The sequence below is a fragment of the Chaetodon trifascialis genome, chromosome 18 (genome assembly GCF_039877785.1).
Source record: "Chaetodon trifascialis isolate fChaTrf1 chromosome 18, fChaTrf1.hap1, whole genome shotgun sequence".
NCBI lineage: Eukaryota > Metazoa > Chordata > Actinopteri > Chaetodontiformes > Chaetodontidae > Chaetodon > Chaetodon trifascialis.
In genome coordinates, this window is record NC_092073.1 from 9,457,154 (window position 1) to 9,478,261 (window position 21,108).

At 43.7% G+C, this 21,108-nt stretch overlaps 1 protein-coding gene and 2 non-coding genes across 4 annotated transcripts in view; 1 reads left to right on the plus strand and 2 right to left on the minus strand.

Moving 5' to 3' along the window:
- Positions 1-21,108, plus strand: part of LOC139346829 (partitioning defective 3 homolog) — a 314,486-nt gene that overhangs the window by 19,929 nt on the left and 273,449 nt on the right. For both annotated transcript variants that reach the window (XM_070986146.1, XM_070986145.1), the window contains exon 2: positions 15,954-16,055. In XM_070986146.1, coding sequence (XP_070842247.1) covers positions 15,954-16,055 — 102 coding nt within the window. The remainder of the gene's footprint in view (positions 1-15,953; positions 16,056-21,108) is intronic.
- On the minus strand, positions 10,901-10,972 carry trnaw-cca (transfer RNA tryptophan (anticodon CCA)). Its single transcript has one exon. It is a non-coding gene; the product is annotated as a tRNA-Trp (tRNA).
- Positions 18,625-18,696, minus strand: trnaw-cca (transfer RNA tryptophan (anticodon CCA)). Its single transcript has one exon. It is a non-coding gene; the product is annotated as a tRNA-Trp (tRNA).

Sequence of the window (21,108 nt, forward strand, 5' to 3'; positions counted from 1 at the left end):
GACCGTTACGTGTGAGCCAGGCGTCTCCGTCAGCCTTTGGCTTTGAACGCTGCTCATGCTGCCAAGCTTCGAGACAGTGAGCAGAAAAGCAGCTGAGCGGCCATGTGTGTGTCTTCCTAACTCTGCTCTGAGAGCTGACACATGGGACACGCCGAGATACAGAAGCAGACTGCATTCATCTGGAACGTGAAATCAACATCAAGTTTGTCATGATGCTGAGTAAAGATGTCGTAACTGGGATAAGTATCCCATAATTCTTAATGATCTCAATAAATCTGAGTAAGCTTGATGATGTGTGCTTGTCAAGTTGCGCTTCCAACATTTTGAAACCAAGGCTGAAGTAAAACTGGTTTGAATTCAGTAGCTGCGTCATGTTGGCCCTCATCTTCACCCCAGATTTATTGAGGTCTTTATGACAGAATTGCATCAGAATTATGATACATTTGCTTCGATAGCATAGCTCCACCTGTGAATAATTTGCAGCATGTTACACAGGGTGTGACCTATGATTTGTTTCTGTAGAATCCCCTACAGCGGAGGGGATGCGAGGCGTTATCAAGGTGCAAACATGTAGAGCTTAAAATGAGTGCATGTGCTCAGCAAACCTTTTGCAGGATTAATGAAAGATTAAAATACACAGCATAATGTTTGCAAAGTAAATGGAAGCCTGTTCATTATCATACAACTATAGTCAGCACTATAGGAGAGCAGTGAATAGTTTTACCATGGCTGTGATGTACTTTACATATTAAATACTCAAGCGAAATAAACACACTTTCATGCACAGAGACCTTAACAGACACATGTGTAGTTCTGAAATAAAAGCAGAGCAGCATTAATTCTGTATAATAACCCAGAGAGACATGGTTATTTTAACCGTGTCATCATGGTGAAAATTCCTGGTGAACTCAGCCTTGACCTTCAACTAATCCACCTAGTTGCCATCATGCTGTATGTGTTTGCACGACGCATCATTTGTTTATCTTTTACATTTTAGAACAAACAAGAACAAATCCCACGTTCGCTTGGCGGGCCGTTAACGGAGGTGCTGATAAATGGGTGTTCCATCAGCATGGCCGTTACGGGAGTAGATTACAAAATGATAGAGAGATCTGAGAAAATAGGGAAGAGGTGATGGGGGGAGCATGAGATGAGCATCACTTTTACTCTGGCGCGGCACTGTTCCAGACGGAAGAAAGAAGCTTAGTCATGTTAAAACCCTGGTGTGCAGCTTTGATCTTTAAAGGCCTCACTCCACTGCACTGCACGATGTGAACATACAGCCTTTTGATCTGCCGTCAGATATGCTCCAGCTGCATCACAACCTCTTTTTGACGCATCCCTGAACTCTTTTTTTTTTTTTTTTTAATTCTTACCTCTGTCAGTTTTACCTGAGATTGCACATAACGACACATAGCCTGTGTGGTGATCTCTTCCAGCGCACTCTCAGGTCATCATCCATCTTCCTTTGTGTTTGTTTGATGGTGAGACATGAATTTGGCTGAAGTCTGGGAGAGGGATTGCTCTTGGCTAAACGTTGATTACATTTTAATGTTCATCCTGATCTGAGATTGCCAAACTTCCTGGATGTTTTAGCTGTACCTGTTCACGCCTGGAAGGGCAGCTCTGAAATCCCTTCACTTCCGAGCTGGATTTACACAATGTTTGTTTGAAAATCAAACCCAGAAGTGGAGCTATGAACAGATATTAAGTCTTTATAGGGGGTTTAAAGGAGTGGACAGTTTGTAGAGGGTGCAACGTATTGGCAATTTCACAGAATTACCGTCTTTGGTTTAAAGCTCTGAGAGACATGCACAGGATAGTGGTAGAGGTGTGTCGTCCTTTAAACATGACGCAACCTGCAGATCAGATATGACCCCAAAGTGATGCACAGCACTCAACTTCTTTCCCTCTTTTGTTGTTTATTCAGTGCATTTAAACTATCAAACACATCCTTTCACTCTCTCTTACTCTCACTCTTCGGTGTCTTCCTCTTTTCCTGTTTGCCTCCGTCGCCTCACTTTTAATCTCCTCTCCCTCCTTTAACCTACACCGACCTTTCCCACTGCTGTTGCCTGTCTTCAGCCTCAGGTGTTTTTCCTATGTGTCACCTGTTTCCTGTGCAGGGTCACTGAGCATTTCCTGAACTACTCAGCAAACTCCTTCATCACTCATATTAGGCTGAAAACGTAGTCCTCTTTCACGCTGCACGGTCTGTCTGTGTTTGCTTTCCGTCATTGACTGGACAGGTTTGACCGTTTTAAATGTCTCAGTGAGAGGTCATGATTGTCCTGATCATTTCAGCCCTCTGTTGTGTGAAGCACCGGGCTGACCTGATGTATAAAGCTTCTCATGTTACTTAATGTCTTCTGGAAAACAAAGTGGGCCACTGCTGTACAGCACACTGCTGTATGTACGATATATGCAGAGGCCTTTTCTAAATGCCCTGCATGGGTCTTCTTCCAGCAGCTCTGATAAACACACAAAAACAGATCCACATCCTCCTGAGACGTATTGCTGTAAATAGAGCTGTTACTTCCAGGCTTATATTGAAATATAATTGGACAATTCTTGTCCAAGCAGGAACGTATTATCACCAGCTAATGGATGCTGTCAGAGAGCAGGGCTCAGTTTGACGACTGGCAGGACATAAACACAGAGCCCAGCTCCCTCTAAATACAGATGTACATCTGGACTGTCCTCCTCCTTTTTCTCTTTCTCTTAAGGCACCTTTATTTCCCTGTGTTTCCATCACATGTATTTTGGAGTGAGTCACTTTACTGTTACTCTCTGTGGCTCAGTTTCAGAAGCCAGTATTTGTTGTTTTGGGATGTTTGCCCCAATGATCCTTTGGAAAGTGACTTTCATCAGCCCTACCTCTTCTCTTTGTCTGTCTGCATGTTTTTTTTTTGTCTTGATAAAGATTCAGGAGTTCCTGTCACATTAGAAAGTGTGTGTTTCTAATGCATGACTCAAAAGGCCATTTATCATATACTGCATATAAGATGCAGTATTTCATTTTTACATATTTAGTGTCCTGTTTGCCATCCTCACTGTACTACTCATTATAAGCATCATGTAAAATGTTTCTTTAGAAAGTATACATATATATGTAATTGTTTTCCACTGTATTATATACTAAATACTTCCTATACATGGCCAAGAGACAGGAGCATTGCTGTTTGCCTTTGGAGGTTTGTAGAGAAAGAAACGACTCGTGGCTGTGGCATTAAATACACAACATATTTTCACAGGACTACCTTTACTAAGCCAACATTAAGTGCAGTTACCCGATGGGAGCTTCCTGTGTGTCACAAAGAAGATGATGATAAGAGCAGGCTTTTCTTTTCACTGTCACGAGAGTGACCGGAGTGCAGTTCGTTTTATGGAAGAAGAACTCGTGGCGCAACAGCAGCGCGTCTGACTCCAGATCAGAAGGTTGCGTCGTCAAATTACGTGAGGTTCAGTTCTTTTGAAGGCCTCAAGCATTCACAGTTAAGAATGTTGGCACGTAGCAAAGACAGCCTTCAGGTGCCAGTTTAAAGCAAAGAGAATAACGAGAATTTAAAGGTGAGAATTGTTCAAAATTATAATCAAGGGGGTAAATACACGGCAGGCTGTTCGTGCGTGCTTGCAGTGTGTGTCATGCGTTTTCCATTTCTACATTGTGAGGAGTGGGGCAGTGGGTGGACTGCGGGTTGCTTATGACGGGCCTCTGTCAAATTTCCAGTGAGTTCTTTTTACAGAAACCCAGTTTGACATTGCTGGTTATTATCACAGCTTTGTACAAACTCTTTGGTTTGAGCCTCATTGGTTGTCAAAAGAAGACCGGTCTGTTTAGCCTCTAATATAGGTTTCACCAGCTGTGTGTGTGTAGCGGTATTAGACTATATATACACAGTATATATGGCATTAGAAAAGTCTTTATTGGAAACATGAGCTTATTTTGTGCTCTGCAGTTGAGTACAAATGTGGTGAGCATGGTGCACCGTCTGAACATGTGAGACCAAAGAGGTGCCACTCCCTCTTGCAGGCCTTTACACTGCGGGGAGTTCAATGTCTGTGCTACATATGTTCTCGAACCCACCGGGATTTGCACACACACACACACACACACACACACACACACACACACACACACACACACACGCACGCACAGGCGCAGACACAGTCGTGTTTCCATCAGTTTGGAGGACAGCACATTGACTTGCATTCATTTCTAGCCTTACCCTGACCTTAACCCGCATCTCGACCATAAAGTGTAATGCTATGTTATGGCGACTTGCGCTTTGTCACTGTAAGGAAGGGGAGTCCCCACAGTGTAACTTACTGAACAGATTTATGTCGCCATAACATGAGGAATACATGTACACACCCACACACACACACACACACACACACACACACACAAACACAGTGTTCTCTCTCAATGGACTGATCCTCCCTCCTTTCTTCAGTGCGAGGTGTGTGCTCTTGTGTGAAGTGTGTAAGAGGGTTTCATGGTCATGGTCTGTTGCTTCTTCACAAACCATGACCAGCGCTCTCCTCAGTACAAATGGGTTGTGAACAGAAGGTTCTCCAGACTGAAAATGTTCTGCGGGGTCACATTACTCTGAACTGGAAATATAGCCGCTTTGTAGATACTCGGTAATATTTAGATACGAACACTTGGAGTTCACTGAGTGCTTGAAGCACAGATCCTCATGGACATTAAACGTTTCCCCGACTAAATGCTGATTACATCCGTCAGTTGAATGTCCTTCCACTCGTATTTAACATTCCAAAACTTGACACCCGACATCCTGCACGCTCACCATCCACACACACAGCGACCGAGTGAGCTGCCTCATTTCCTGATCGACTGATGTTTACTCTTGTTTCCATGGCTATCATTTGTCCACATGAGCACTGACATTATGTTTCTATAACAGTGCACATAAAGCAGCACGTAAGGATTTTCAGTCCACATTCAGATCCCAGGCACCTCCTCACACACACACACACACACACACACACACACACACACACACACACACACACACACACACACACACACACACACACACACACACACATAAACCCAAATGATAGAAAACACTCTCTGACTGCTCTGTGGTCCACATCTGCAGCCTGTGAAAGAGCTGTGTGTGTGTGTGTGTGTGTGTGTGTGTGTGTGTGTGTGTGTGTGTGTGTGTGTGTGGTGACATCTCCACCGCGGGTTGTCTGTTCTTGGTGATTCACCCTGTGCTCTGTGTTTCTCTTGGCTCCTTTCGAGGTCCCATCTGGCAAGCATAACCTCTGCGCTTATGAAATAATAAACAAAAGTGTGCCCAAATTGTGCTGACTGCTGCCTCTATAAGTAGACAAAGACTCTCGCAGTGCTCAACCAGTTTTACTGAACCAGCAGGCCTTCTGCTGGAAGGACGGCGCTGAATTTCGGTGCCCTTTGGAGCCTTTTGTTGGACATTGTTGCAGTAGAAACTTCAGTTGTCTTTGCTCTGCCAGTTGAAAATTACAGGGATTTATTCTGTTGGTGTGGCTCTTTTGCATATAGAATAGTCTGAGTAACAATAACTTCAGAGTGGCCCATGCTTTTGAAAACATTCATTGTTCTCTTCTTCCTGTCTTGATTTAGTTGTCTGTACACCCATGATGTTGCATGTTGGCACTGATGTGTTTTCAGTTCCCATCGTTGTCCCTATATTAAGACCAAGCCGACAGTGAATGATGGGTGGGTGATGATTTTATTTAAAGGCTGTGACAGGTTCTTAACATTATGTAAGTCTTCACCCATCGTACAATATTTCTCACCAAACCTCAGTGTTCCCACTCCCGGTCCGGCGCTGAGCAGATGGCCTGGATGGTATGTCTCCCTCAGGGTTAGACTAAAATGTCCTTTCAGTAATGTGACACCCTCACCCTCTCTTTCTGTTGGTGGATTTCTGATAAGCATTTGAAACGGACAGATAGGCTCTTTAACAACCCCCTCATGCAAATTTTCTTCGCTTTCTCTTCCCACTGGGAGGTCAGAGGTCAGGGTCAGCTGGAGAACTATTCTGTGTGTTGCTCAGGACCTTTCAGTGGGGCAATGGAGACAGACTCACTGCCCCTTGATGCCTGGCAGAGCTTACCTCACCTGCTGAAAGTTCATTCTTCAAGCCATTTAATCTTAATCTTTATTGTAGCTTTATGGCAGAAAATACACCCACGCTTATCATTGCATAAACCAAGAGACAAAGCTATTTCCCCTTTAGTGCACAGCAGTCTCCAAACCAAACATGCTACTGTGCTTGTCCCATATTCCCAGAAGTTTCTGATGCCCAAGACAGTAAATATGTGCAAGGTGTGTCTGCATGTGTGTGTACACCCCCCCCCCCCCCCGCTGTTGCTAATGACCACTTGTCTCAGATGGGATTAAAACTGGCTTGCTGCCTAAACAAGCCACCTATCCTGGCACTCCAGACAGATTGCTAATAAAATTGTAACGTTGGGATGCAAGCCAACGTGCTAGCTGCTACCTAAGCTAAAGCACAGACTGTGAGCTGTCTGCAGTTCATGGTCCTCAGTGATTTATTTATTCATTTTTCACGGGCTGAATAAAATGTTAATTACACATAACTGCAGTAACCAGATGGTTATTTTAGGGCCAGAAGGGTGATATCATGTTTAAAGAAGCTTCTTGAAAAAAATCCACTAATTGATGCTACTTCTCAGTTTCTCTGTCGTACAACAACAAGCTGCTGTTTTTTTGTTTTTTTTTAAAGTCTGTCCTGCCTCTTAATCACTGGCACATCCTGTCTGAAGGTTTGCTCTTTAATTGGCTTAATGATGTTTCATTATGAAACTGCTCAATGAGATCCTCGTGTGATAATGTCTGTTTTAATTCATCAGCGAAACCTTCATCGCAGCAGCGGTTCCAGCTCATGCTGAGCCATGAGGCAGCATGTCTGGCCTGTGTGGACACACACACACACACACACACACACACACACACACACACACACACACACACACACACACACACACACACACACACACACACACACACACACACACACAGTTTTTTTTTATCCACACCAGATGCTCAGCTTTCCACGTTGTACTTATCATGAAGGATGATATGTGCAGTTGTAGTCCCGGAGAAACAAGGTTTAGGGACTACAAATCCTCTACTCGAGCAGATCACACAGCCGGGGAGGCGACTACAGAGGTCTGTCCAAGCATGCAACTCATCCCAGATCAGACAGCTCGGAAAATCATTCGTGTGACGTTTGTGTAAAGAACGGCTGTGCCTTTGATTTACAGTGCAGTGACAGTAGGATGTTTTCGTCTGCGCCTCCTGCCTCTCTCCTCTCCACAGCTACAGCGTGGTACTCCAGAGACTTGACAGTAGTCTCTGCTCTGGCTCATTGTGTGTAGGTGTGGCAGATATTTGGACGGTCTCTTTGTTCAGAGGCTGCAGGATTTGGCTCAGCGCTTGACAAACTGGCCTGTTCGCCTGATACGTTGCTAACCTCTCTGGCACCAATGCCGCCACTTGCTCAGTGCACAAATGAGGAAATGTTAACTCTTTGCCAAGAGAAATATACATATATCTCTTTTAGCCTTTCATTTATGCCTGCGCTACAAACATATCCGTCTTGCAAAGCCATTCCTTGTAGTTGGCTCCTTTGAAAATATGTTTCCGAATAGGACTGGAACTGTCTGCCAGTCGTGTGGGTAACGTTAGCTCGTTTCCATTCGAAGTGGAATGATTCATTAACGAGCTTAGTTCTGTTGGGCTTTCTGAGCACTTTGTTCAGTCTAAATGTAAGATGCTGTTTAGAGCGACCGGGCCACTAACCCACATACTATACATGGAACAGAATTGTTGAATGGGCTGAATGATTTATCGTGAAGTGTGTTGTTTACTGGAACAATGACAATGAGTGAACGAGCAGTGAAATTTTTGGGAGCAGCCAGCCTGAAGCTGAAGACATGGCAGAGGTACAAACTGTCCTGAATGCTCACGTTGTGTTTGACTCATACATAGATTTTACAGTTTTCCTTGAGGTGTGATTGTTGTAACGCTCTGCCTTTGGTCTGCAAAATGTATCACTGTAAGCCAGCCACAGCGAGCCAGAGGTTTAAGAAAAGCACGAGTCATCTTTGAATGGAGGAAATTAGTCAAGAAGATGGGTCAGTTTTGGGTATAAATAGGGTCATCTGGGCAGCGATGCAGCAAAGTGAAACTCCTGAGCATCTTTTTTTGTCATCAGGGAAATGAGAAGCGGACTATCCAACTGAAGTGTTCCTAACACATGATTTCAAACATGACCCTCCCCCCCACCTCCTCTGTCTGTCCTTGTGGTTGAGCATCCCTGTCTTTCTCAGGGTGGAGTCTGGAGTGGAGCATTTTTCTCTCAGAAACAAAGTTGTTAAGTTTTATGCTGCCTAATTACAGTGTCTGTAGCTCCATACACTGTACGATTTGTGAAAGTCGTTTAAATTTCATTACCAGCAAGACCACAGAAGTTCTTCATGGACATTAAACGTAGCTTTTAGGTCCAGCTCTGCTTCTTTGTGTCAGGCTATAAGCTGTGGACATACTCCCATGGATAATAACATGCAGTAGGCCTCCCGTGTGTGCAGAGCTGCACGCATGTGTGTAGCGCGGTGTCATATTTCTCTCAGTGTTGTACTCTTCAGGCTGCGGTCGCTTTGGGCAGGCAGGGCATCAATAATGCAGAGACCCTGGAGGTGACTTTGTCTCACAGGAATACCACTGGAAGGCTTCCCTCAGCGTGCTGCTTCCTTCGCCCATTACTGTCTGCCTGCACACAGTTCAGGACTTCACTTTTCCACCAAGACGCAACTGTTGTGCCCTAAAGGGACGTCTGTTTCAGTGAGCTAAAACAAACCTGGTGAACTGAACTAGACTGGAAAATCAACTACTGTCACCATGTTGCATGTTAACCAGTCAACTCACCTGAAGGGTTGATTAGGGCTAAAGAAGGCTCAGCAATTAGCTAATGCAGAATTAACAGTGTCAGCTTCACAGGGGAATTTTCACTAGATGACAAAGGCTGTCACTATAGCAGAGCTGCTTAAAGTATTCGTTTGTGCTACATCCTGATAAGTGCGACATGAACATGCAGTCGTGCGCTCAGGATCTCTCAGCTGCTGTTGCTTTTGGAGCCTGATTACAGACAGTATGTCATTGGTATTAAGTATTTTATTTGTATGTGGGGAAAAAACCTTTACGACACAGTGACACTCTTGATTTAAGATGGAAATTTACCCTCTTAAACCGCTTTTATGTGTCACGCGTGCATAGAAAATTTAAGCTGCACTCCATGTAACCTTGCAGTAGCCTGCTACTGTCCCATATCTCCTGTTTTGCATTTGTTTTACTGACTCCTGACAGCAACAGTGAACACTTTGGCAGAGATAAGAAGCTAGGAAGCTGTGTGTCTATCTGTGTGTGTGTGTGTGTGTGTGTGTGTGTGTGTGTGTGTGTGTGTGTGTGTGTGTGTGTGTGTGTGTGTGTGTGTGTGTGTGTGTGTGTGTGTGTGTTTGAGGCAGTAAGCATTTGAGAAATAGTGTTTATGACTCACAGGGGAGAACAAACACTCCATAAATCATAGCTTATTATGCTGCAGAGTGCAAACTCAGAAAAGCACGAGAGGTTGAACTACTGGGTTGAACTGGAGACTCACAGGGAGGTCTGTTCTCCCAGAGGTCAGAGGTCACAGCCTAATGGGAGTGTCTAAGCTCTGTGCTCAGGCAGTGAAAGTCTGGAGATTGTACAGTCCTCTGTGAATGACTTAGTGAGATTTTGGTATTTATTTGTTCATTTTCACACTGTTCACTCTGGACCTTTTCATCACTTGAAGGTTAAGCCCAGTCTTCTCTCATCCAGTCAACACAAGTTAGTATGTAATTCAATTAATAACTGCCCAAACCCATAACTTGACCCGGAGTGCAGGTGGTAGAGATGTACTGTATTAATGGAGCATGTAACTCCTGAGCTTCGAGCTTTCGAGTGCGACTCACACCAGGATTTGACCACCGATCCCACACTTCCCATGAACCACTCTAAACCCCTCTTCTATCCAGCTAATGCATCACTCTCCTAATACACTGTCACTTCAGTGTGCTGCTGGCCGGGCTGTTTGTGAATTGGTTGTTCATATGCCAAGTTATGCATTAATGCTTTGCCATTTGTTCTAAATTGTTTTGGTTTTGGAAATGCAGTATCTGTGGAAAGGAGCCAGCTGATTTGAGACTTCAAGGCCAGCTGATTTACACTGAGGCACTATTTTTCTGCTCGCATGCGCGCATGAATTTTCTATTGAAAGGTTTTATGTTTGTTAATCTGTTGTTGAAAATGTGCAAAGAATTCTTCGGCCTTTGTTTTTGCAGATCTTGGCTCATGGCATTGTTCTGTGTGACTCATCTTTTGTCATCTGCTTGCATGCTTATCACATCTCTCCCTCTTTCTCAGTTTACAGAGCAGGGCTTGTTGGTGCCATCTGTGGAAGATAACAGACACAGGTCACATTTCATCTGTTTCATAAACTGCCGCTTGTGGTTTTTTTGAGCCTACCTGCTTATCTGTCTTCATGGGATCACCTCCAAATGCTTGTCATTGTCTAATGCTAACTCGCGAGGAACATGTCTGTGTATTTATTTTGCAAAAACCAACAGCTGGCCTTTTCTTTCGCCTTAACTGACTCCATGGAGCTGTGCATTCTCGTATATATGTCCAAATGGAATATGCTGTTTACATGACCCGCATCAAATTCAAAACACTCTCATGTTCGTACTAAGAGTAGGAAACGTGTGTACATGTGAAGGTATTCTCCACTTTCCGTGACAAGCTTAGCTGCAGTGACGTCCGTCAGACTGTGAAAAGCTCTGACCCCGACGTGATTTGAACACGCAACCTTCTGATCTGGAGTCAGACGCGCTACCGTTGCGCCACGAGGTCCTGCTCCAGCCCTGGACATTTGAGAAGTACATCTAACTGCTGACACATACGCACACATACACACCCCCGTGGGAGTAGTAACACTTGCAGGAGCTAATGCCGCAATCATTGAACACACACAGGCCCTTGTTCTCTCTTTGTCACACACACTTTCTCACACTCACCTCCATCCCCCAGTTTCCTCTAGGGCACTAGTCTTTGTGTGCTCCTTGACAGGAACAGACGATTCAGAGCAGAGCCACAGATAATTTGGTGAAGAGATCTATTGTCTGGGTTTGCTGCAAGTGTGTGTGCGTGTGTGTGTGTGGGAGACACAGAGAACAACTACCTCTCTGTTTCCCCTCACCTTTTACAGCGGATCAGATAAGTGGACACCTGATCATACCAGGGTGGCAGTGTGTCACTCAGCCAACATATGAATGAATGAGTAAAGCTAACTTGTGATTAAGCAGGTCACTGGGGCAGGAGCTAAATGACCGGCGTGTACCGGCACACCCTGCGTGTCTGTTTATGTCTGCCCTGCTCAACACAAAAATCTACCAACCCTCAGATGTGCTCAGTCCATATATTAAACATTCTTCTGTTGCATGTTTTGCTACAAATCTTCCATCGCCTAATTTTTCTCTACTGCTGGCCCATTTGCTTCCCACTCATCTCATTACAGTCAAACCACATGTGCTGTACTTTCCTGTGCTGTGGCATGTGGCCATGCTACAGGAAGATGATGTTAGCTCCACCCCTCACATTTGCACTTTTTGCGAGTTTGTCAAGCGGTGATGTTGCTGTAATATAACAGGGATATTAATTACAGTCGTGCTTGGTTATACAGTTCTCAAGTGCTGATCCTCCAGCACTGCACTTCAGTAATCCCTCTTCCTGTTTGCAGTCAGGTGGACAGATATTCTGTTCTCACATTTCACTTTTTCTTTTTTTTTGTCCAAGCCCACCCATGCACGGTTCAGATTGTCCGTCAAAGCTGTACTTAACAGTTGTGCTTGTCAGATATGTTTTGTTCGGTTGCTTTTGTGCCTTTGTTGGTGAAATAACGCAGTGCTGCTGGCCCTTTGTGTCTGTTTGAAAAACTAATTATGTACTCGTAGGACTTGAATAGTGATGAGGTGTCAGTGTGGTCTGGGAAGGGAAAGCTCTTTGTGTGCAGCGACACTTGGCTGCACTGAAGAACAACAACAGTATAGACATGGTGTGTGCATCTGATGCACATGATGTTTCCATGGTTAAAATGACCTCAACACCGAAACTGTGTTATTTTCCATCTGTTTCTAGGAGACTTTGAATGATGAGAGTACCAATATCTTTTTGGATGGTTGAAGACAGCATGAAGCTGATTGTCTTTCCACTTGCTGGCTGAAGGCAGCCCAGTGAAGTGTTACCCATGAGCAGGGAAGATGACTTGGGTCTAGAAGTGCATGAAAGCATGTATTGAAATAAAACAGTAGGTGTGTGGTTTTCGAGAAAGTCAAACACAGAGTTAAAAAGAAGTCAGAAAGCTACAAAGCCGCAACAGCCAATATGCATAACATGCTATTGATTTAGTAGCAGAGTTGATGGTGACAGAGTGAGGTGAGGGTGACTGCTGAGTGCGCCGACACTTTATCAACTCTCCGGCTGTCCTCCCCACCCATTGTTACTGCGCAGCACAGCGATACAAACGACTCTGTCACAATGCGCTCTTTGTTTGAAGATCTGCTCCTTTTCTGTTTCTTTCTGGTCCATTTGCACTGGTTTCCATGCTTACACGTGTTCCAGCGTTTGATTAAGCCCACGTGTGTTCAGATGTGATAGATGTGATGAAAGGTCATTTGCTAAAGTACACTGGAGGTTGCTGCTGAACCGCCGCCAGACTCATAGATGCTCCACGTTAGCATGCATGCTCCAGATATTTGTCTTTACATTTAAAGTTACTGGATTTAACTCAAGGTGATGCAATGTGATGATATGACTTCAAGAGAATCCTTGCAAAAACAAATGAGATTATTCGTTTTTAGTATGAATACAACATTAAAAGACACATTTTTAACTGTAGCACAGGGGGTTCGACCTTTGGGGTTTTGTGAACTGAATGGCTAACACGACCAGCCGCGTCTTCCTAGGCCGCTTTACCCTACTTAGTATTCATCAGGGGAAAAAAACCCTTTAGTTGTGTGTGCGTGTACCAGTCAGGACCATGGTATTTACAGCATTCAGGGATGACCCCAAAAATCCAACCCAATCCCAGCCTCTGATGAAGTCTCTGCTAATACTCTCGTAATGAAGAGTCCTTGAACTGAGAATTCTTAAGTATTCCTTTTGGAAGGAGGCAAAGCACCACTGATGTCAGGCTCCTACATCATTTGAACCAAGTTACATCCAAAACGCGCTTTTTCCTTCCATCCCAAGAGTATTTCTGGGATTAAGTTATGTGGCTGAGCTTCTCAGAATCATATTTGTTCTTCATAATCCATCCGAGGAACAAGTCTGGACGAGGACCATGCCAAACAGACACGGACCATGTCAGCATTTGAACATCTAGAATGTTTTTTTTCTTTCCTGTTTAATGCTGAGGGTCAGTTTGTGGTTTGTAATGACTTCCAGAGATGGTGAGTTTTTGCTCTGTCTTTCCTCCTCTGGGTTTTCAGGATGTTTTGTAGTGGGATTGTAGTGTAGTTTTAGCAATTTTTCATTTTTCTTCCAGCTTTCAAACTCGGCTTTGCAGTCAAACAACCCTACATCCAATTTTACTGCACATGCGTTTACTGTATATTTGTTTATGGCTACAATATTACATTATTCTTTCAGTGACCCTAACTGATATAGGATCTGTTTGATTCTCTCTCTGCTTCTAATTCATGGTCTTGTTGCATGGGAATATCCATGATAAACTTGCCATCTTTTCCTTCCTAATAACCTCCAAAGGAAGGAAAATACCACACAGTTATTCCCCTCATGCTCTGGACCGTTTTGCCTGGTGAACCGCATTGGAGTTCAGTACAACAGAGCCATGCATGAAGGCATTTAACCACAGACCCAAAAAAAGACAGCTCAGTTTTGGAGGAGAAAGCATGGAGCAAAAGAGACAGAATGAGGGAAATAGAGTGAGAACAAAATGCAGACAAAAGAGCAGGAGATTCTTTCCTAACATGGTGAAGGAGGGACTGTCACTGAGCTGAGCGCTTTCTGTTTAGCCTCCTCTCTGACTGGGCCATCATGCCTCAGTGCTCGTAGGCTGTGAGCTGGGCAAAGCCACGCTGAGGGAGAGCAGCGAGGAAGGACAAATGGAGAGAATGAGAGGCTTTTGTCCCTTTTTAAATGTTTTGTAAATGAATATCAAACATCCAAACCACACATGGACTCGTAAGCAATGTTCAGTTTGCAGTATTCAGTATGTGTCTATGTCCTATATGATAAGCTGCTTTCCATAACTACTGCTACAAATGACTTTTTCAGCTGTTATATCATAGAAAATGATATTCTGCCGTGAAAACCACATTTAAATTGGCACTAACTACCTAACTGAGCTGACAAATCAAGCCAAACTGCAGGAACTGCTGGTTTGGCCATCTCTGGACCCGAGGACCCCCTGTCTCACTTTACTGTCTGCCACAGAGCAGCTACACAATAAGGCAAGGCGCTGTAGTTAAGGGGTAAGACAGCTAGAGCTAACTCCCTAATAGTTATCTGTGATCAGTCTGCCTCCAGAAGCGAGGACAAACCTGACATATGTACGACTACCTCATTAAAACTACGTGTTTGTGACATCCGACACATTTTCTGTCGTTAAGACCCTTTATATTGCTGCTTTGGTAATCTGTCAAAAGTGACATGACTGTCAACTCAACACCACAGTGGCTAAGTGGAACCGCTCTCTCTGTTTTGATAGCTGCTTGTACTTATTACGCAATCTCGCCATGAACCGAGAGAAGTTGAATGAGCTCGGTTTTAGCCCCGCTTCCTACATTACTTCATGCTGTTTGCATGGTTCATTATTAGAATGAGGGTCAGCTCAATTCCTATGAGTTATTAGCGTCAACATCCTCTGATAGACTGTTCAACCAAGCCCTCTTCTAAAAGCAGGTGTTTTATTACAGGGCCACATTTTTTCAGAGTAAAAGCTTTAGTCAGACAATCACTAAGACTTCCGTCTCCAGGCACGTTTGGTCATGTGTCATTTACTCAGTAACATCATTAACTGTGATGAAGTGTTTACCACAGATGCACATGTATTGACTGACCGTTGACCATTTTCACCCTCTCTGCGGTGAGCCTGAAGCCACAGATCTCTTCTTTCACTATCCTTCGCTCTGTGGGGAGGTCAAGAAAGTCACAAATTGGGTTTATTTTGTCATGTATTAGACATAAATGAGGCAGTGACTGATTCCCTCCCCCACAGCTAAACTCCTTTTAACGCTAATGTAACTAGCTTAGCAGAGTATCAGTGTCCGTCATCGAAGCTTTTGACTGTAATGCATTTGATTTTGTGTCGCACACTACATATATCTGATGCAGCATTAAAAAAGAAGAATTTTCAGAGTGAAATGCAAAAAAGGGGACAGTTTTTGAACTGAACAGAGCAGGTGGAGGTGTCTTATCACCTTTTTTGCATTGAGAAGCAACCACGAGAACTGTTGAACGTGACGCCTCCTGCTGCGCCCGTGTCACACGTGGAGGAAGGTTCGAGCCATACGCTTCTGTTGCAGGCCGTCCAGCAGGAGATTAAAATATTTCATAACTGCTGTCAATCCATAACCATGCCAGAGCCCCTGTGCGCCCGCTGACGGGATCATTACATGAACCACATGGTGATTAGGTCAGCTGATTCCTAAGGAGACACAAGCTGCTAATTCCTTTGGCCTGGCAATGCTAATATGTTGCATGGCTTTACTTACATAAGGCTTCAAATCCTCAGTCTATATCAAATAAAGCTGATTTCACAGTGGAGCTAATTCTCCCTCTCTCTCTTTTTTTTTTTTTTTTTTTTTTCCAGGACCCCAGCTACTGGGTCCAGGTCCACAGGTTGGAGCATGGAGATGGAGGCATTTTGGATCTGGATGACATGCTGTGCGATGTGGTGGATGACAAAGACAGGGTGAGCCAAAGTGTAATGAAAGGAAAAGTGGATTATGTGGTTGCATATTTTATGTATTTATGTATTTATTTTCCTGTTTTGCCACCTCTTCTCAGTTCCATTCAGCTTTTCCTGCTTGGTTGTGTGTGTGCTCTGAACCATTGGCGGTACTACAGAGCGTTCCTCAAACATGTGCTTTTGATTACACCTGCCTGCTTTTGCTGCCTCATCATTACTCAGACATTGCAGAACAGTAAAGTGCTGCACACCAACTCGCTCTCTGTTTAATCGTTCCAGCCCACCGGCAGTCCTCTTTCCCATGTGTGGAAGCTCGAATGATGCGGCGCAGTCTTCTGTGTTGCATTCAAGGCTCTGCTTTGATGTGTGTGTGTGTGAGGGTGTGTGTATTACCACTATGAGTGTGTGTGGGCAAAATCTATGCCAGAGGAAGGATGATATCACACTGGCCACCTCACCCACTCGACCAACTGTAAACGATTACCCACAATCCCACCGCATCCTTCCCGTGGAAACAGTGCTGACTACACCTGAGTCACGAGCTGCTCGGCTTTAATGTGGTCAGGGTGAGCTATAAGCCCGTCTTTGTGTCTTTATGAGTGGGAAATGGTTTCAGTGATTTTTCAGCTTTCACTTCATTTAAATTGTTGAATGAAATGACCGTTTGCTCGAAGTTACTCAGCAGTGAAATACTTGAAATACAGCCCAACATCTAATGATGAATTTTAATTGAACTTCTGTATTACAGCTGTTGCAGTCATCTGCCGCTGCTGATTCAAGTGTCTCCTGGTGTAGTCACCACATGAATGATTTGTCTGGTGTTTTCAGCACTTCAGAGATATCTAAGCTTATCGCCAGCAGGACCATCATAATGTATTCCTCTTAATGGTGATGAAACATGTGAGTTTCAATTGAAAGCCTTATCTCCGACTCCTATCTGTCAGCAGATTGTTCTCAGGCTATCTGATTTCGTGGAGCCACTGATATCTTGTGAAACCCGAAAACCTTGTGAAACCTCTCAAGAAGGCTGCGCGTTTCGTGCTGCTGCCTGATGTTAAAAAATCCATTTCCCACATCTGATGTCTGAGGTTTTAAAGAAGTTCAGCGAGCTGTTGCTCTGAATAGCCGCTCTGTTTGATGCGCAGATGCTTTTTGGTCGTGCGCACTCGTACATGAATGAGAAAGTGCGTGTATGGGAGAGATGGAGAGTGTGTGTGTGTGTGTGTGTGTGTGTGTGTGTATATGTGCACTTTATAATGACGATGTGGCAGGTGCCATGGTTACGCATCAGGTGGGAGCAGGGGTGAGAGCAGCTGTTTTGCACCTGCTGTCTGAAACACTCTTTTCTCCTTTAACCCTTTCTCCTCTTCCTCTCCTCTTCCTCTCCCCCCTCCTCTTGTCCTTCACAGACAATACACAAAGAAAGAAAGAAGGAATTTCTATTTTTGTTACAGCAAACTAATTGAAGACTACTTGACACACTCATATATATTTTCTCCTTTTCATTATCTTTCATTTGTCCTGATGCTGTGGATATGTGCTCCCCCTAGTGGTTGTGTGGGCTCTGTACAACCCACTGAAGACAAGACCAATCAACAAGCTCAATAACAGCAGTTTTTATGTATTTCTTTTACATCAGTGTCATAAGTGCAGCTCTACAGTGATGTTCTAAAGGCTGTGTTAGTGTGTAACTGTGTTATGCTGTCAAAGCCTTATCAGTCAGCCTAAAAAATAAACAGTGATAGCATGTAATACAACTCTGTTGGCATTTGTAGCGCATAGCTCAGCTAGACGTGGGCTGGGACAACCAACTTTACACATCCCCCAGTCTCTGTGTAAGTAAACACACTTGATTTTATCTCAGTGTGTGTGCGTGCTCTCTTCTTTGTGTGTGTGTGTGTGTGTGTGTGTGTGTGTGTGTGGTTGTGAGCAGTAAATCCAGTCTGTCCACTTCTTTACATCAGCTACTGCCTCCGTCCCAGTTTTACTCCACGAACAGGCAGGAACACAGTTAAGCAGACCTTTTCTTTTTAACCCTTTAACGACAACGCTGCTCTTATTATTGTGGACACTGTGTTTCCACTGGCCTCCTGGGCTCTGCTGGGTGATGTTAGTCTCCTGTTTTTGGAGTATGTGATTAAAAACGTGATTTTCTTTTTTTACCTAAACTTGTTTTTGTGTTTTATGTCTGTGTGGCCTGCCTCGAGCCAGGTTTTAACTTGAAAACCACGTTCAAGGTCCCAGTGGTATTTAAGGTTACATATAACTTGTTGTAAACCATGGAGTACAATTAGCCATGACAAGCTGAGGTGATATAGTTGTTCACTAGAAGTCATTTCAAAAGAGAGAATCCATGAGCGCTGCATCATTCAGTTATATTAGAAGCTGTCAAGGTGTGCTGTTTATCTGCTAGCATTTGTTGTTGTTTGCATTTCTTGCTGTTCTTTTGCACATTATCAGCTTCATCCCCTTATGTGTGAGCGATGAAGTCATTTTCTTCAAGCTGTTGACGGCAGAGCTTTAATGGAATACATTGGAAGTGAGTGTCGTCCTGTTTAACCTTAAAAGGCACTGACCCCGACGTGATTTGAACACGCAACCTTCTGATCTGGAGTCAGACGCGCTACCGTTGCGCCACGAGGTCCCACGCTGAGGTGCTATCTCGAACCAAAGTTGACATTGCATGGCGTAGATTGCAGAACTATTCCTGCCAATGTGTGTCTGTACAGCTTCAGATGAAAAGCATATAGAGTAGTTTTTGCAATTAATACGCAAAAAAACCTGACATCCTATAGTGTGTATACACAGTATACTGTATTTCATATCTTAATTTGACAGAGCGTAGATATCTGTGTTTTTACATGTCTCTTTTTTATAGATTCTGTTTCACGCCAACATTTCTTTTTCTTTTAAGATACAAAAAAAACCTCTTTCTGAATTTCCCTGGCTGCATTTTGGCCATTTTTGCTATTATGATTTCTGTCACATTCAGGTGTAAATACATCACATGTTCCTTGTGTCCCTGCAGAGACATGGAGAGTAAACAGAGCAGAGTGGTGTCAGTGTAGAAGCTACTGTTGTCACTTTGCAAGTTTCGGTGCCTCTACTGTTGCACCCAAGCCTCATGTGTGTATGTGTGTGTGCAGTGTGTGAGACGCCTGGCTCAGGTTCAGCAGTCACATTGTCATCCTGTGATTCATATGCAGTCATAGAGCTGCATGCTGCAGCCTGTCTGTCCCCGCTCCACAGATCTTCATATTGATTATCTACCTCACTTCCACTTCACATGCATGTGGAACATGAGAACGTGTTTGGGCAGCGCGGTTTGTTTTGCTTTTCATCTCGTGTTGCACAAATGTTCCTTTTGCTGTTCCAAGTTTGGTTCTAGTGTGGAGTTGAGCTCTATGTTTACATTTTTTTTCCTGATGAAGATAATTCTTATGAAATGATGATGGTTTGATGACGACATTGTTTTTTTTGCGAGCAGACTGAAAAGCTGCAGAAAGACACGACCTTTTCGTTCCACCTCGTCTGTCCACGACGTCCTAACACCCCCTGTAGTTTTACATATGTGAAGGACAGTGTGTGCTGTAGTAACAGTCTATAGATTTTCAAGGGTTCATTGATGTTTACTGGCAGTATCCACAACAGCTTTTTTGGTGCACTACTGCCACCAGCTGGATGGAAGTGTGAAGTATTGGTCTGGCAGAGGAAAAGCTCTACTCTGGCTGATAATAGAAAATATTTGTTGCTTGACCGTGTTTATATTTATCCAGATCTGCAGGATGTATTTATTAAGAGACTGAGATTGAAATTTGGGTGCTAATATGTTTTATATTCTACACAAATGCTTTCTGTGGCCTCTTCTCTTTGCTGAACACACTGAAGATGTCCCTCAAATGCTAATCAGATAGCTTTGCTGAGAACCTTGTGGTGCAATGGTGTCTGACTCTAGATCAGAAGATCGTGTGTTCAGATTATGTCAGTGTCCAACCTTTTCAGGTGCAGCACAAGAAGTGGCAGTAAAAACAGTTCCTATTATAACTATTATACTTAAAATTAAACAGCAAATAAGTGTCAGGGTTAGGGATAATAAAAGCATTAGCAGCAATAATATTACCACTGAGTACCATGAGGACACTAAGGATGATGGGATCAGCTTTCATTCCCAACACAGTGGTGCTTTAAATAAAGGCTTTAATGGTTTAGCTTTCAGAGATAAGTATACCTACTGTCACAGCTTCCGCCCTCTTACTGTAGTACACCTGTGATTCAAACAATGTAGTTACTTCCCAATGAATAATTTGTACCTCAATGTTTTCAGAGACTCTACTATCCTCATTTCAGAGGATAGTAGAGCCTGTGGCCTCAGGTCTGTTTTGTACAGGCAGCTTTAGACACACTGCTGATACATAACATGCTGATTAATCATTTGGAATGAGAGAAACTCCTGTTTTTTAGCTCGCTAAGTGTTCAGCGGGACCGAAGGAGCTCCTGCCAAATGACTCAACCTCATTTATTCAGTCAGGAGTGTCTAGGAAGGAGGCGTAAACTTTCATCTCGCTCAGCAGCCTCAGGTTAGGCTTTTGAAACTTCATTTTGCGTGGAAAAAAATACTACTGATAGCTTTGAAATGGCTGGAAATGGCTGTGAGACAGACACTTCATCCATACACCAGATGGCAATGTGGCAATTAAAATGACTCCTGGTTAGAAGATGGCCTTAGGTAAGAAATTCACAATATGGGTCTGCTGAAATGAGTTTATAAAGGAATGAAATTCGTGTGATATGGCCAATTAGATGAAATTAGATTAAACTTTAATGGTCATTTCAGCAAAATGGGGCTATTGCATTAGCAATTCAAATGGTGCATAAAACTTCAACACTGTTATTGTTGCGCAAGGCAAACTCATCGTCTGATGCAGAAGTGAGCTTGATTCCTGTAATTAAGTCCTTTCAGTGTGCAGTATGAAATTGTGAGACTCATCGGTTAACAAGGGGAATTTATTTACAAGACAGCTTCCACAACATGCAGCCCTCTTTTACTGAAATCACA